The 17,559-nt window shown below is 42.4% G+C and overlaps 1 protein-coding gene across 5 annotated transcripts in view; it reads right to left on the bottom strand.

The window, feature by feature from the left end:
- The window catches only part of ccdc14 (coiled-coil domain containing 14), a 40,180-nt gene that overhangs the window by 18,986 nt on the left and 3,635 nt on the right, over positions 1-17,559 (bottom strand). For 3 of the 5 annotated variants that reach the window (XM_055638058.1, XM_055638060.1, XM_055638057.1), the window contains exons 2-7: positions 14,773-14,828; positions 13,698-13,773; positions 13,501-13,573; positions 9,971-10,090; positions 3,209-3,442; positions 2,992-3,086 (exon numbers count right to left, since the gene is read on the bottom strand). In XM_055638058.1, the coding sequence (XP_055494033.1) occupies positions 2,992-3,086; positions 3,209-3,442; positions 9,971-10,090; positions 13,501-13,573; positions 13,698-13,773; positions 14,773-14,828 (654 nt within the window). The remainder of the gene's footprint in view (positions 1-2,991; positions 3,087-3,208; positions 3,443-9,970; positions 10,091-13,500; positions 13,574-13,697; positions 13,774-14,772; positions 14,829-17,559) is intronic. The other 2 variants (XM_055638061.1, XM_055638059.1) reach the window with 2 other exon arrangements.

The following is a 17,559-nucleotide window of genomic DNA, read 5'->3' as shown; positions in this document are numbered from 1 at the left end:
GGTGCCCGGGGAGTTCATCCCACCGGCACGTGGCCAGGTGGAGCAGCCTTCGGGCACTCTGCAACATCTTCGGCAGACGGTGGGCAAGCTGGCGCCGGTGCCCACGTCTTGACGGGTCTTTCCGTCCACACATTCCCTCTGCTCTGCAGGACTGCCAGTTTGTCTTCCCGCGCAGGGATGCTCATCGGACACCTCTCCAGCGGCCGTACAAGGGTCCCTTCCGAGTCCTAGAGCATGGCTCAGCTACATTCGTCCTGGACATGGGGGGTCAGAATTAGACTGTTTTGGTTGCACGGCTGAAGCCAGCACATATTGACATTGATCAGCCGGTGCTAGTAGCGCGGCCCCGTAAGTGAGGGCGACCTCCTTCTAGGGTACCTCCTTCTCTGGCTACTCCGTCCCCTGCACCTGTTGGTCAGTTGCCTGTTCCTGTGCCGGGCATGGTATGCACCCGGGCTGGCCGCCGTGTATGCCCTCCTGTCCGTTTCATGCCTCTGGTACTTGGGGGTAGTCCTGTGGCGGTCCCTGGGGGGTAGGCCACTCCTTGGATCATCCCCCTTGCCGATTGAGGGACAGGGCATTGGTCTGCCATGGGGTTTCCAGTGGACCCTGGTGTGTGTGTGCGTTCGCTGTGTGATTAAAGACTACGGTTTGAACCTGCCTGGCGTCTGGCCTTTTCCTGACCTCGTCCAGGCCGCTACACATGCGTGTTTAATTGCCTCCTTAATGCAGGTATAAGAGAGCTCTGAGCATCTAGTCTTTCCTCCAGTCTTTCCATCACCTTTGGAAACTTTTATTGCTGTTTATCAACATGAGGACCAAAGTTGTGCCAATGAAATTCAAAGAAGCCATTATGAGACTGAGAAACAAGACTGTTAAAGACATCAGCCAATCCTTAGGTTTACCAAAATCAACTGTTTGGAACTTCACTAAGAAGAAAGAGAGCACTGGTGAGCTTACTAATCGCAAAGGGACTGGCATGCCAAGGAAGACCTCCACAGCTGACGACAGAAGAATTCTCCCTATAATAAAGAAAAAAAACCCAAACACTTGTCCGACAGATCAAAAACATTCTTCAGGAGTCAGGTGTCGATTTGTCAATGACCACTGTCCGCAGAAGACTTCATGAACATAAATACAGAGGATACACGGCAAGATGCAAACCACTGGTTAGCTGCATAAATATGATAGCCAGGTTACAGTTTGCCAAGAAGTACTTAAAAGAGCAACCACTGTTCTGGAAAAAGATGTTGTGGACAGATGAGACGAAGATTAACATATCAGAGTGATGGCAAGAGCAAAGTATGAAGGAGAAAAGGAAATGCCCAAGATCCAAAGCATACCACCTTATCTGTGAAACATGGCGGTGGGGGTGTTATGGCCTGGGCATGTATGGCTGCTGAAGGTACTGGCTCACTTATCTTCATTGATGATACAACTGCTGATGGTAGTAGCATAATAAATTCTGAAGTGTATAAACACATCCAATCTGCTCAAGTTCAAACTGAGCATTTGCCTCAAAACTCATTGGCTAGCGGTTCATTCTACAGCAAGACAATGATCCCAAACATACTGCTAAAGCAACAAAGGAATTTTTCCAAAGCTAAAAAATGATTAATTCTTGAGTGGCTAAGTCAATCACCCGATCTGCACCCAATGGAACATGCATTTTATATGCTGAAGAGAAAACTAAAGGGGACTAGCCCCCAAAACAAACATAAACCCATAAACAAACTCCTGCACCTATTTTCTGTTTCTATGTTTCTATAAGCTAAAGATGGCTCCAATACAGGCCTGGCAGAGCATCACCAGAGAAGACATCCAGCAACTGGTGATATTCATGAATTATCTGAATGGTGGCCGATTAGGAAAGGGGGAGATGCAACGAGACCTGGGTGTCATGGTACATCAGTCATTAAAAGTAGGCATGCAGGTCCAGCAGGCAGTGAAGAAGGCGAATGGTATGTTAGCATTCATAGCAAAAGGATTTGAGGATAGGAGCAGGGAGGTTCTACTGCAGTTGTACAGGGTCTTGGTGAGACCACACCTGGAGTATTGCGTACAGTTTTGGTCTCCTAATCTGAGGAAAGACATTCTTGCCATAGTGGGAGTACAGAGAAGGTTCACCAGACTGATTCCTGGGATGTCAGGACTTTCATATGAGGAAAGACTGGATAGACTCGGTTTGTACTCGCTAGAATTTAGAAGGTTGGGGGGGGATCTTATAGAAACGTACAAAATTCTTAAGGGGTTGGACAGGCTAGATGCAGGAAGATTGTTCCCGATGTTGGGGAAGTCCAGAACGAGGGGTCACAGTTTAAGGATAAAGGGGAAATCTTTTAGGACCGAGATGAGGAAAACTTTTTTCACACAGAGAGTGGTGAATCTCTGGAATTCTCTGCCGCAGAAGGTAGTTGAGGCCAGTTCATTGGCTATATTTAAGAGGGAGTTAGATATGGCCCTTGTGGCTAAAGGGATCAGGGGGTATGGAGAGAAGGCAGGAACAGGATACTGAGTTGGATGATCAGCCATGATCATATTGAATGGCGGTGCAGGCTCGAAGGGCCGAATGGCCTACTCCTGCACCTATTTTCTATGTTTCTATAAGCTAAAGATGGCTGCAATACAGGCCTGGCAGAGCATCACCAGAGAAGACATCCAGCAACTGGTGATGCCCATGAATCGCAGACTTCAAGCAGTCATTGCATGCAAATGATATGCAACAAAATACTAAACATGACTACTTTCATTGACATGACATTGCTGCCCCAAACATTATGGTGCCCTGAAATGGGAGGACTATGTATAAACACTGCTGTAACTTCTACACGGTGAAACCAAAATGTATAAAAATACACTTTATTAAAATCTGACAATGTGCACTTTAACTACATGTCATTTTTTCTATTACAAATCTTAAATTGTTGAGTACAGAGGCAAATAAATAAATGATGGGTGTTTGTCCCTATGGAGGGCACTGTATATACTCACATGTTGAATTAACAATGGGTGAGCAGCGTCCTTAGGAGACATAGCTGGTGTTGAAGTGGGGAGTCGACAATTAAATGTTGGAGCATATTGAGATCCTACAAAACAATATTATATTTTAATTTTGCTTTCTACTGTATAAAATACAAATGAAGGTAATATTATATTTGTGTAAACATATACTAATAAGGCCTACAATTTTCATGAAACAGTTGCTTACCAAAATCTAAAATTGTGTTGTAAGGTCTAGCTGGCATTCCATTGGAGGCATTTACTGGAACATGGCCATTTAGAAGACCCATTTGTGTCTCAACATGATCGGAAAGACACTTATCTCTTAGCGGAGAATGTTGGCCTGAAGGAATTCTAAACTCAGGAACTGTTGACACATGCCCAGTGTTGTTCACACCTACTTCTGCTAAATCAGGTGCCACCTTGAAAGCTGGTGTTGAAACTAATTTGGGAAGAAATAATGTATGAATTCTTAAGAAAGTTATTTTCAGTGTAAAGATACAGTGAACACACAACACTGGGTTTGTAAACCTTTGTGTTGCTTGTTAAATAATTTGCAATCATTTAAGAATAAGTTTTGATTTGCATTTTCTCTAACTGTAACGCTATAACACCATTAGTTTAGTTTATTATTATTGTCACATGTACCAACGTACGGTGAAAAGCTTTTTTGTTGCGGGCTATCCAGTTAGTAAAAAAAACTATACAAGATTTCAATCAAGCCGTCTAGTGTACAAATACAGGATAAAGGGAATACCGTTTAATGCATGATAAAAGTCCAATAAAAGATAGTCCAAGGGTCTCCAATGAGGTAGATGGTAGGTCAGGACCACTCTCTAGTTGATGATCGAGTGGTTCAGTTGCCTGATAACAGCTGGGAAGAAACAGTCTAAGAATCTGGAGGTATGTGTTTTCACACTTCTGTACCTCTTGGCTGATGGGAGAGGAGAGATGTGGGAGTGACTGGGTTGAGACTTGTCCTTGTCTGGGGTGATATTCTGTCTTCTGGTACATTTCTCATGGCACTACTTTAACGTGTGTATGGCTTGAACGTACTCATGTAGAGCATGATTTGACTGCCACTGAAATGAAATTATTCGCTGTTATCTTGGTACACATGATAATAATAATAAACCAATCCCAATCAATCTCGGGAATAGGAAGTGCTTTGAGAATACCAATTTCTACAATTAGAGAGTAACTGGAAAATAATAAAATTGTTTTCAGGGGGAACCTGGGATGGGACGTGAGTGTACAGAGGAGGGAAAATAAATTGTGTTGCTGGGGGAAAAGGCGGAGATGGTGGGGGAAAGGGGGATACTGGGAAAAATAGATGTGAGAAAAATAGGTAGAGAACAATATGGGTGTTGACTTGAAATTGGAGAGTAATGACATTCTTCGGTATTGCTGGTTATCTGTGCTTCAACATCATTTGGAATAGGAAGACAGATTTTGTGCTGAAAATTGATGTATAATCATTCGACTAAAATAGGTGTCCAATGTCATAATTCGATATCATGATATGTATAACAGAACCTCATGTCAAGACAGTTTTTGATCGATTTTCAATACATAGAAAAACATCACCATATAGTGTACTAGACATCCCTTTTTGACAAAGCTTTAATTGATGGGTCATATTTCTAATTGTAAGTACCAAAGGCTTTTACCATGGGATATTTAAAGAACCATGGGTGTGCTAGGCTGTGGCCCAAGGTGCTTTTTCATTTAAGTTTGTGACCCAAATCACGTAACTACCTGAATTTTTAACATATTGTGTAAAAATATTATATAAATCATACCTGAAAGTCGTCAAGAACAAAACCGGCACATATTTTTTAAATGTGAGAAAAACCTCCAATTTTCCGAGTAATAACTGTCCAATCAAAGCACGTTTGACATTGAGTGGGATGCCAATTGACCAATCACGCGCTATGTTTCAGGCTGGCTAAGCAGGGAGCCCACATCAAGTCGTGGGACCAGTGAAACATTGTGAATCAACTGGAACGGAAAGGTCTGTTCAGCAAGGACTAGAAGGGCTGAGATTGCCTGTTTCCGTGCTGTAATTGTTGTATGGTTATACGGTAAGATCTAAAGTCTGAATTTATGAAAATTAATCTGTGTGGACTTTAATTAATTTAATTTCAACCTCTTATAATGTGAAAAATTAGATCTGGAGGCTGAAGTTAGGGGCCTAAATTACATCTATAACAAATTAAATTAAAAGTTGTTACTAATGCCAGTTTGTTGAAGTCAAAGAAGTCTTCTTTAACATCTAATCTTGGAGCTGCCTGCGATCATTTACCGATAAAAGTGCTCCGACCACGGGGCCGATTTACTTAACGTAGTGAAGCCGCGGTCTCCAGTAAGAAGCGGCCGATTCAGGAACTCGGACCCGCGGAGTGTGTTTGGATCATCTCCACGGGGTGGGGCCTGTACATAGTGCCGTCCGTAGCGGCGAATGCGGAGAGTTCATGGCCCCGACCACGGGGGAACAAAGGAGGAAGATTGACTGCACTTTATTGCCTTCCATCGCAGTGAGAAATGCTCAGAAATGGTGGATGTTTATGTTGAAATCAATTGATGTATGTGAACTTGAACTAACTTATCTATGGTAGTAACTTACAGTGTAAGTCTCCTTAACATTACGAAGAGGTTGACATTTTATGAATTGAAGTCCATGCAGACCTAAGTACTATGAGATTGTGGCGGCTCCTAAGGGTCGTGCCATTATACTGCTGAACCCCTCGGCACAGGAGTGATGCAGTCCGGAGGCGGCCCTCAGTCGGAGGGTTTAAAAGGCAGGGTTTGGGTGCCATCTTTTACTGGTTTCGTCTTCCCTTGAACCAGGAGGAATAAAATAAAAGTGCTTCTCAAACTTTGGACTACTTGCCTCATTTTGAGACCCACGCGCCACAAGATGCTTTTTTCTATAGCTATTCTGTAGCCTCTGCCCCTCCACTTAAACTTGAACAAACTTATCTACGGTAGCAACTTATGGTGTAAGGCTCATTAACATGAGGAAGAGGTTGACATTTTATGAATTGAAGTCTATGCAGACTTAAGTACTATGAGATGTTTTTTCTCTGTAGCTATTCTGTAGCCTCTGCCCCTCCACTCTTCAGAGCCCCATGCAAATTCACACACAAAAGTGTTTTGTGTGGACATGCACTGTAGGCACTGTGCCACATAATGAAGACTAATTTGATCATTTGCTCACTTGCCATCCCATCTACCTGGACATGCGTACATGTATATTTCCCCATTGATATGTTGATATTGTCCTACATAATATAAAACATGAAAAGATGTAAAATACTCCCCGACACATTTTATCTTCTATTATTAGCAGGTGGCAGTGTATCCCGGGTTATCATGCCAAGTGCTATGTGCCATGTACAGAATTATGTAAGTGTGTTTGATAATATTGGCCAAATAAGTATGTTACAAAATGGAGGATCTCTGCATTTGCAAAGCCTACTTGTTATCTTTCTATAAAAGCTGCAAAGCCATGGCTCCAGAGTGTCTGGACCCTGGGAGGAAGTAAAGTACTGGTAAAGTAAAGTCCAAATGTCCCCTCAATTGTTAATATGTATGAGGGTTTTGCAGAAAGAGCTGAGCTGGGTTGCAAATGCATGATCAGTATTGGTTACAGAATGGGGTGTTGTAAAGTATTGTTAATTATGTTGCAGAGCATTTGCACCGTTACCTTGTGATTGGTTAAAGTATGGAGCCTTGCTCAAATTGTTTATACAGGTGCACAACCTTTTATCCGAAGATCCAAATAACGAAAACCTCCGAATAGCGACATTTTTTCAGTCCTTGAAGAAAGGTCCTTGAAAACGTTCACCGAGGGCGGCCCGCAGAGGTGACAGCGGAACCTCCGGTCGGTCCTCGAAGAAAGGGAAACTAAAGCCCCATTCATAAAAGAGAAGGTGAGGGTATATTGCGCGGGAGGGTTAATAATTGACAATCTGCTGCTGCCTGCCCGCTGAGGTTAAAAAGTTCCCACGGTAGACTCACAATACACAGTGTATCGTGAGTCTTGCGTGGGAACTTTTTTAACTCAGCAGGCAGCAGCAAATTGTCGCTCCCTTCAGTTTCACCCCACCTACACCCCTCTGCTTCCCGGCCATGTGTGTGACCCCTTCCCTCCCCTCTCCAGCTCCCTGCGCATTGCACCGGCGCGGGGGCTTTGCACTGTCTTCACGTCGGAGCTAGTGCCAGTCACCGGAGACGTCAGGACCAACGGGACACCGATCCCCAGGCCCACTGCAAGCACGGAGATCCCAGAGACCCACAGCCAGCAGCAGCCCAGCCCCGTTCCAATTCCAGAGGAACACGCTCCCGGTAGGGACAGAAGCTGATGGTGTGCAAGGTGCGTCTTGGTCTTGAGGTTGCGGATGAGGGGGCGCAGCTCGGGCTGTGACGTCTCCGGCCACCCCCCTGTACAGGAGCTGAGACTGGGAACTGTGGGGTTGTTTGCAGTTGCAGAGGGAGGGGGCAAGGGCGGTACAGTTCCCAGTCTCAGCTCCATTCCAGGGGGGTGACCGGAGACGTCAGGACCAACGGGACACTGACTGCAAGCACGGAGATCCCAGAGACTCACAGCCAGCAGCAACTCTAGCCCAGCCCCGCTCCAACTCCAGAGGAACCCGGGTTGCGGATGAGGGGGCGCAGCTCGGGCTGTGGGCGAACTGCTACTTGGCGCTGTAGCGGCGCATCGGGGAGCGGGTTCCTGTTGGTCCTGACGTCTCCGGCCACACCCCTGGACAGGAGCTGAGAGACGTCAGGACCACCAGAAGCCGCTCCCCGATGGGCCGCTACAGCGACAAGTGGCAGTTCGCCCACAGCCCGAGCTGTGCCCCCTCATCGGGACACCGACCCCCAGGCCCACTGCAAGCACGGAGATCCCAGAGACTCACAGCCAGCAACAACTCTAGCCCAGCCCCGCTCCAACTCCAGAGGAACCCGGGTTGCGGATGAGGGGGCGCAGCTCGGGCTGTGGGCGAACTGCCACTTGTCGCCGTAGCGGCCGATCGGGGAGCGGCTTCCTCTGGAGTTGGAGGGACAGGGAGACACAGCGGCTTTTGAGAATGGTGGGCAATCACTTCCAAAGTTCTGCCCACACAGTCAGTACACCTCTCCTACACTTGTCTCCCGCACTAAGATCATCTCGCAGAGAATGATCCCAGCCTAACCCTCCCTATTCTCTCCTATTCTGCAAGAAAAACCTACATTGAAGACTCAAACTCGCGATCGAGTAACTGCCGGGATCGAGGCGCAAACTCGCGACCTTACGGATACGAGCCGAGCACTCTACCACTGAGCCAGCCGTTAAAATCTACGCTAAAAATCTTCCATTCCGAAAACCGAAAAATTCTGAATTACGAAAAGTGTCTGGTCCCAAGGCTTTCGGATAAAAGGTTGCGCACCTGTATTACCTGAGGAAATGTTTCTTTACTTTGGTGAACTGTCTTCAAACTAGAGTCTTCTGTGGAAACAATGTAATGGGGTATTTTGTGATTAGATTAGGGAGCAGTCAATAAATGGATCTTTATTTGTAATTGGCTTGTAGGGGTTGCTCCCTCCCCCCCTCCTGTATTTTGCATCACAGGTCTGATACAGTATAAAAGAGGGGACACCACGCGGATCAAGGTCGATCTTCTGGAGGTGCACATGGGACTGTTTTGTCCGTCTGGAGGTGTCTATTCGCACGAGACTGAAGGGCTTGGACGAGTAGAGACAAGGATCGGACCCACGGTGTTGGTTAGGTATCATATAGGAAGTTCGTTTGTGAGTGAGAATAAAGAGTTTAGTTGATCCAGTGCTTGACTCGATGTTTTACTGAACTAGACTAACGGGGTAAGCTTTAGGAAACATAATTACATGTTGACTCAGAAACTCTCATACTACAAAAAATTTGGAATCTGATGAAGAATATTCAGATGAAGATTAGATGGAATGTAAACCAAAAGATTGGGGAAATAAATGATTATATAAAGTCTTATTTTAATGTGGAGTGTTTTACTGTTTATTGTGTTGAATTATTTGTGTTGAAACAATGAGTGAATGGCGTTCTGGTGTGCAACAGTGCACACATCCACCCGCGCGCACACCCATGCATCCACACACACATCCATAGATACACTTTTGATAGGTACACACAGACACACAAACTATAGATACACAAACATGGGGGGGGAGGGTTGGTCTACAACATAAATATAGGCTTATTGTAACTTAAAATGAATACTCATCGAGTAAACATCAGAGTATTCGATTCTTGGTCAGGATGTGACATTTTCATCAGAAATAAGACTTTTTACTCTTCCAGGTCTGTCCCCCAGCCTGGCACTGCTCCAGTCCCACTACTGCCGTGACTCCCACTCTGCACACCGGCAGTCAGTGGAGTTCAGAAAACAGGGGAACCCATTACTTAGGCTGGTTCAGGAGCCAGACGTCTGCGGCAGTCTATTCAAAATACACACTCACAATTATATTATTTTCAATATAATATAATTATATATAGTCACATTCACAAGATAATATATATATATATATATATATAATCTGGTTTAAATAGACAGCAGCACGGAATTGGGTTCCTCATGGAGTAAAATGAGCATTGAACACTAGATGGCGCTTACTTTTTCGATCTCATTTTCTAATTAGCTTAATTAATTAATGTGCAATTTTTGGCACTACAAGTTATGACTTCCTTCCCAATTATATTTTATCTAAATCTGTGCAAAATTTCAAGTAGCTCCCAGACATGGGTCACAAAAGTTAAATTCTAGACACATTTTCGATGCTCGGCCCACAGCCTATGCATACAACATTATTCAAGGCAGAAATATACAGCTAATTTTCACCTTTAGTTTGAAAGCATACAATAATCAAAATTATGTTTTCTTACAGCATCTGAGAATGAACAAGTTCTTTGCTGTTTTTGTTTTCTAAAACGTACCAACATCTTTTTGCACATGTTGAGCCATAGAGGTATTCTTCTTAACTTCCTTTTTGGTGCCTTCTTTGCCTGACACCACCTTTGCTCTTGTAACATTTGTCTTCCCCAGTATGTGAGGATCTGGCAATGATTTGCATAAAACTGAATATTAGTAGATAATTACAGGTACATTTTCTGAATGTGGTGAGATAAGCGAAATGTGGAAAATACAGAATAACCGCATGTTTATTTTTTTTCCAATTTAAACTGTTCTGCTCCCTGGTTCATGTTTCATGATTCGAGGCTAAAATCTATTTCTCTACTCCTTGATTGTTAAAGTGTCCTTCCATCACAAACTTGTCCTGCCATTTTACCATCATTTTTGCATACGAAAAGGATTTTCAGCCTCATGGCAGGACCTTCTACTATTCAAATATAGCCCTGACTTGCGTCTTGTCCACTCTGCATGACCAGAAGACCTGCAATTTTAATTTTCGCCTCCTGTGTGTGCTTTCCACTTATTTCCCTGTTTATTCCTGGGCTAAATGCATTCTAATAAGTTCTTTGTAACCATGGCTATATAACCTCAGCTTTCCCTGTGGCCATTCACATCAGTTTTGGTTTCCCTCTGAACCAGAGCTCACCATTTGCATTTCCATTTTCTTTCATCTTTCTTTGTAAATACATACTTCTATTTCACCCGAGATCCTAATCTCTTTTTGTGATGCCTTTTATTTTTATTTTCTCATCACTATGGTACTCATTTAACCTCAACATGCATTACCACCTTCAACATTCTTTGGACTTGCACACACCAAGGTTTCATTGTTCCTCAATGTTCCATAGGACCTTACCATTCATGGTACATGTCCTCATTCATTACTACTCCCAAAATGCATCAATTCCCCTTTATCTGAAATAAACTCCAAATGAAATGTCTCAGCCCATTTCACCCAAACATCAATATCACCCTGTAACCTAAGAGCAGTTGTCAACAACTCCATCAATCTGTGTTATCTGTGAACTTGCTGATCATGCCACCCAATTCATAAATTATTCACATATCTTACCAACAAAATGGGTCCCAACACTGATCTCTGTGAATCAGTAGTAAAGAAAGCAAACTCAATGCTAGCATTTATTTCAAGAGGGCTTGTATACAAAAACAGGGTAATGCTGAGGCTCTATAAGGTGCTGGTAAGGCCGCATTTGGAATATTATGTACAATTTTGGGCACCATATCTGAGGAAGGATGTGCTGACTCTAGAGGGTCCAGAGGAGGTTTACAAGAATGATTCCAGGAATGAGTAGGTTAACCTACGATGAGCATTTGTCAGCACTGGGCCTGTACTCGCTGGAGTTTAGAAGAATGAGGGAGGACCTCATTGAAACATACAGAAGGCATAAATAGAGTGGATATGGAGAGGATGTTTCCACTAGTGGGAGAGTCTAGGACAAGAGGTCATGGCGTCAGAATGAAAGGACATCTTTTTAGGAAGGAGATGAGGAGAAATGTCTTTAGTCAGAGGGTAGTGAATCTATGGAATGGTTTGCCACAAAAGGCTGTAGAGGCCGTCATATTTTTAAGGCAGAGATAGATTTTTGATTAGGTCAGGTGTCAGAGGTTATGGGGAGAAGGCAGGAGCAAGGGGTTAGGAGGAAGAGATAGATCAGCCTTGATTGAATGGGGGAGTAGACTTGATGGGCTGAATGGCTTAATTCTACTATCCCATATAACCTTATAAACACCAAACCACACGCATCCAATCACAAATACAATCCACCTCCTCCTATTGTCAATCTAACGTTGAATCCAATTGGCCAACTTGCCTTGGATCCCAAGGGCTCTAAACTTTCAGACCAGTCTCCCATGAAAGACGTTGCTGAAGTCTTTACTGTAGTTCATGTAAACCACATCTACTGTGCTTTCCATGTCAATAAATATTGTTATCATCTCAAATTCAAGGATTGGGCAGACAAGACTTGAAATTGACAAAGCCATGCTGGCTGTCTCCGATTAGTCCCTGCCTTTGTAGTGATTAATCCTGAGCCTCAGAATTTTGTCCAATAAATTCCCTTCTTCTGATGCAAGGCTCACAGGCATATAGTTGCCTGGCTTTTCCCTGCTGCCCTCTCGAAAAGGACAACATTGTTTGCTGTCCTCCAGTTATCTGGTGCCCAGCCTGTGGCAAGTGAACATGTAAATAAATCACAACCAGAGCTCCAGCAATCCCTTCCCTTGCCTTACACAGCAGCCTGGAATAAATCTCATTTGGCCCTGAGGATTTATCCACCTTTAAACCTGCTAAGGCATTGAGTATTTATGGAGACGTGCACTAGAATTTCACCTTCCCCTTCATCAACATCTTCATGTCTGTTTCTTTCGTGAGTTCTGATTAAAAGTATTCATTTAGGACCTCACCTCTACCTTCTAGCTACACAAATAGATTGACTCTAGATAGACACAAAGAACTGGAGTAACTCAGCGGGGCAGGCAGCATCTCTGGAGAGAAGGAATGGGTGATGTTGCGGGTCGAGACCCTTCTTCAGACTGGTTGGGGATAAGGGAAATGAGAGATATAGATGACGTTTCCCTTACCGTAACCAGTCTGAAGGGTCTCGACCTAAAACACCACCCATTCCTTCTCTCCAGAGATGCTGCCTGTCCCGCTGAGTCACTCCCAGGTTTTGTGTCTATCTTCGGTTTAAACCAGCATCTGCAGTTCCTTCTTACACATAACTCCGTTGGCCCTGTTTCCTCTTCTTTCTCTGGTTATTCTGTCTTTAATTCACGTAAAATGCTTCAGATCTGGTTTAATTCTGTTCGTTAGTGAAATTTCAATCTCCATGCCATGTGATTTCACCAAACCTTTCCCAGTTCTTAGTTTAGTTCAGAGATACAGCGCGGAAACAGGCCCTTTGGCCCACCAAGCTCGCATCGACTATGATCCCCGCACATTAACACTAATCTACACACACTCGGGAAAATTTACATTTATACCAACCAAATTAACCTACAAACCTGTACGTCTTTGGAGTGTGGGAGGAAACTGAAGCTCTCGGAGAAAATCCATGCAGTCATGGGGAGAACGTATAAACTCTGTACAGCCAGCACCGGTAGTCGGGATGGAACCGGAGTCTCCGGTGCTGTAAGCGCTGTAAGGCTGCAACTCTACCGCTGCGCCATCATGCAGATGCTTCTAACGTTCTTCTAACATTGTTCCATCAGGATGGTAGCTCTTATTACTAAAATCATACCTCCTGTTGTCAAATATTTCTGATACTTTCTCACCCTTTGAGCATCTCTACTTTAAACCTTTTCATCTCTTATTCCAATTTAGCCTTTTCTAATAGCTTCAGTGATTATCATTCCTCATCTTCATTACTGTACAGGTACACCTTTCACCCTCAAATGTATTCTCAAATCTTAACTAAAATAACATTGTCTCTATTTACCCTGCAGTTTTGATTTTGTAAATGAGAAGCCAAATTATATAAAAATATTAAAAATACTCTGGTATTATAATATTTATAAATAAAAATACTTGTACCTGTGGTCTCATTTTTCAAAATATCCTGCAATAACGCTGCACATCGATCAAGGCCTTTATGAATGTTTGTAACCTTCAGAAAAAAGTTAATGTAATATAGTGTTAAGAGGAAGACTTTCATATTAAATGAATTATATTTATACTTTGATTACTATAACTTCATCCTGGATTCAATTATATACATACAACAGACATACCTGATCCTCGGAGTCAGTGGAATACAGCGAATAACCAGACTCTACGGAGAGTACTGAAGCTTTTCTTCCTGTGGTCCTAGTAAGAAAACAAAAATCAACAAAGTGATCCTTGCTTTGCAAGTGGATTTGAAGATGAACCATTTAAGCTTATTTGTTATCTGAGGGTGCACAGTGGCCAGAGACCAGGTTCAATTCTGATCTCCGGTGTGTGTGGAGTTTGCACTTTCTCTCTGTGACCGCGTACGTTTCCTCTGGGTGCTCGGGTATCCTCCTACGTTCCAACAATGCATGGGTTTTTAGGTTAATTGGCGTCTGTAAATCGCCAATGGTGTATAGGGAGTGGATGAGAAAGTGGGATAACAGAACTAGTGTAAAAGACTGATCGATGGTCGGCGTGGACCGAAGGGCCAGTTTCCATGCTGTATCTCTAAACATATAACCTTGAGTGTTTTAAGATAAATAGTTGCTACATGTCTTTATCATTGTTTCTTCCAAAGAAATACCCTGCAGTAGCACATGAAGGATATCTATATCAATACATGCTACTTTTCATGAAAACCAGTTTGATGCAATTTAGCAAAATTCACTTGATATAAAAACTTACAAACTACTGATTAATCACATTAAGCTATCTAACCAGTTTTGTTGGTGACTCTGTTTGCACAGCATGCAAAAGAACAGACAGTGTGTAATGAGAAGCATGATAAATAAATTATGGAATTTATTATCAGAAGTAATAAATTGTGGAAGCAATAGCATCACGAGTAATGGAATCCAGTACATTAATTACACACATTATTGCATTCTCAAAACCCCTTTGCAGAAGAAAAACCAATGTCAGACTCCACAAAGGCATGTTCAGGAAACAATTAATAGTGACTTAAAACAATAAACAGCATTTTGACAATATTTTCTTAGCTCACATCTGCATTATAATCAGATAGCAACTATTGTAAGTATTTGAACCCCAAGAGAGGTTTTACATATTGCATTATATCTGATATTGTTAATAAAGAGATTAACTATTCATGTAAAGTAAAAACTGAACAGAAATGTAATAACATGAATATCCTACCTCTTTTTTCCATTCCATTGTTTTGAAGAGCCAACTAACCTTCCTGAAGAGAGCACCTGTAGCAAGGAGATTTTCATTTGTTTACAAACAAAATAATTGTAAATGTTCTGCCAACTTTTAACTACTCTGCACCATGGCCCGTTCCTTTAAAATGGTGACCAAAATGCCACTTGGTTTATACATTTCTCATAGGAAACATTAAACAACTTTTATCACCATACCAGAAGTTCTACCAATTTAAAACAAAACACGTTTTTTAGCAGATTCACTTTTGAAATCTGGGCATCTTTGACAATGACAACATTTGTTACCCACTTCTAATTATCCCTGTGAAAATGGTGGTGAACTGTTCTTCTGAACTGCTCAGTACTTTTGCTTAAGATATTACTATCATATGCAGATGCTGAGAGAATTGAGCGGCTGGGCTTATACACTCTGGAGTTTAGAAGGACGAGAGGTCATCTTATTGAAACATATAAGATTATTAAGGGTTTGGACACGCTAGAGGCAGGAAACATGTTCCCGATGTTGGGGGAGTCCAGAACCAGGGGCCACAGTTTAAGAATAAGGAGTAAGCCATTTAGAACAGAGATGAGGAAACAGGGTGTTGTGAGTCTGTGGAATTCTCTGCCTGCAGTGGAGGCAGATTCTCTGGATGCTTTCAAGAGAGAGCTAGATAGGGCTCTTAAAGATAGCGGAGTCAGGGGATATGGGGAGAAGGCATGAACGGGGTACTGATTGGGGATGATCAGCCATGATCACATTGAATGGCGGTGCTGGCTCGAAGGGCCGAATGGCCTACTCCTGCACCTATTGTCTATTGATATTCCCAGTGCTGTTAATGAGTCAGGTCCAGACTGCAGATAATGAACTGACAATACATTTCCAGATTAGAATGATCCAGTTTTGTTTATTGTCACGTGTACCATGGTGCAGTGAAAAACTTTTGGGGCGTGCTAACCAGTCAGCGGAAAGACAATATATGATTACAATCGAGTCATTCACAGTGTACAGATAACATGATAAAGGGAATAACGTGAATAATGTTTAATGCAAGATAAAGCCAGTAAAGTCCAATCAGAGATAGTCCGAGGGTCTCCAATGAGGTAGACAGTAGTTCAGGACTGCTCTCTGGTGCTCTCAAGTGCAACGTGCATGGGAACCTGTAGGTGGAGGTGTTCTCTGCATTTGGTCCCCTTGGAATCGGAACAAAAATCCAAGTGACTTGTAGGAAAATTAACATTGAGAAACTTAAAGATTAAAAAATAAATTTGAAGCCAAATAAAATCACAAGCTTGCATTTCAGAATAACATTTAATGTAACCATACAAAAAGTCCCATTTTTATTGCAAATCCTTTCCATTCCAGATTCTCACATATTTCTGCCAGTATGATCTTATATTTCAAACTACTAAGTCGCAATTATTGTTTTATATTTATTTGGCATTTCGATCATTCTTGCAACATTTCTCATTTTATCTACTTTCACCACTTTTATAAGTGACATCACTACATTTCTTCAATGTGACTGAACAAACATAAAATTAAGACGCAAAGTGTTGGAGTAACCCAGCAGGTCAAGCAGCATCTCTCAAGATCATGGAGGAGTGATAGTTCAGGCTCCTTCAGACTGATTCATGTTCTCAAGAATCCATTCATCCTCTCCACAGATGTTGCCCGACCCACTGAATTACTCCAGCACTAAGTCTTTTTTTATGTAAACCAGCATCTGCAGTTCCTGGTGTACACATCTTAAAATAAATAAACATAGATAAAGCATCTTTTTTTGCTACATTACTCCAAACAATTTCCAATGTTATTATGTAGAATTTGAATTGGTGTGAACTACTGTGCTGTATATCATTTAATACCTTTTGCTCTCCTTAAATCTTAATTTATGGTATGGACGAAAGTTAGACTCTCCAACATTCTGTTTCCACTACTACCTGCCTTGGATTATTTATGTTATACTCTTCTTTTTTTCAACCTCTGCACATTTAAGAGTATCACAACAATTAAAAGAAAAGACAAGGGTAGAATAATTAATTATTGCTTCCTTTAATTTCTCTACTTACTTCTCTCTCAAAACAAATTGTCCACTTTTGTTAATTCCCATTCTTTATTTCCATGACTTTGACTATAACAACATTGTCTATTTCAGATCTTTGTGTATTATCATCAGCAGTACTCTACCCCATTCTCATTATAATACTAACTATCAGGCACTCATGGTAGCTGGTGTTGAAAGTGGTTCCCTCACAAGTTTTCTCTTCTCCCATTTCAAAATCCACCCTTTTTGCTCTCATCCTCAAATCTCATCCCGTACATTCAGAGTCATACAGCATGGAAACAGGCCCTTTGGCCCAGCTGGTCTATGTCGACCAAGATGCCCCTTCGAAGGTAATTCCATTTCCCCATATTTGGCCCATTTTCCACTAAAACTTTTTTCGAACTATTGTCCAAACTTCAACAGCACTGTCAAAAAGGAGAGAATTTGCTGTGACAATTGCTCAATTGCACACCATCATAATCTCTCTCAAAGGTTTATGTTGATTGACGACAACATCCTTCAATGTCTTTCCTCCATTCTGGAACACAATCAGAATGCCTTTGTTCTTATCATTTTTTAAATTTATGCATTTATAGCCAGTGGATCTCCTCGAAAATGCTTTTCTAAATGTCTGGAACTAATTGCTAAACTCCAGGATATTGAGGTTATAGGCTTCCTGACCGGCAGACGTAAGTCAGTTAGAATTGGTGATAACAATTCCCCGGTCTTGAAACTCA

The sequence above is a fragment of the Leucoraja erinacea genome, chromosome 7, assembly GCF_028641065.1.
Source record: "Leucoraja erinacea ecotype New England chromosome 7, Leri_hhj_1, whole genome shotgun sequence".
Lineage (NCBI taxonomy): Eukaryota > Metazoa > Chordata > Chondrichthyes > Rajiformes > Rajidae > Leucoraja > Leucoraja erinaceus.
This window is presented reverse-complemented; position numbering and strand designations above follow the sequence as displayed.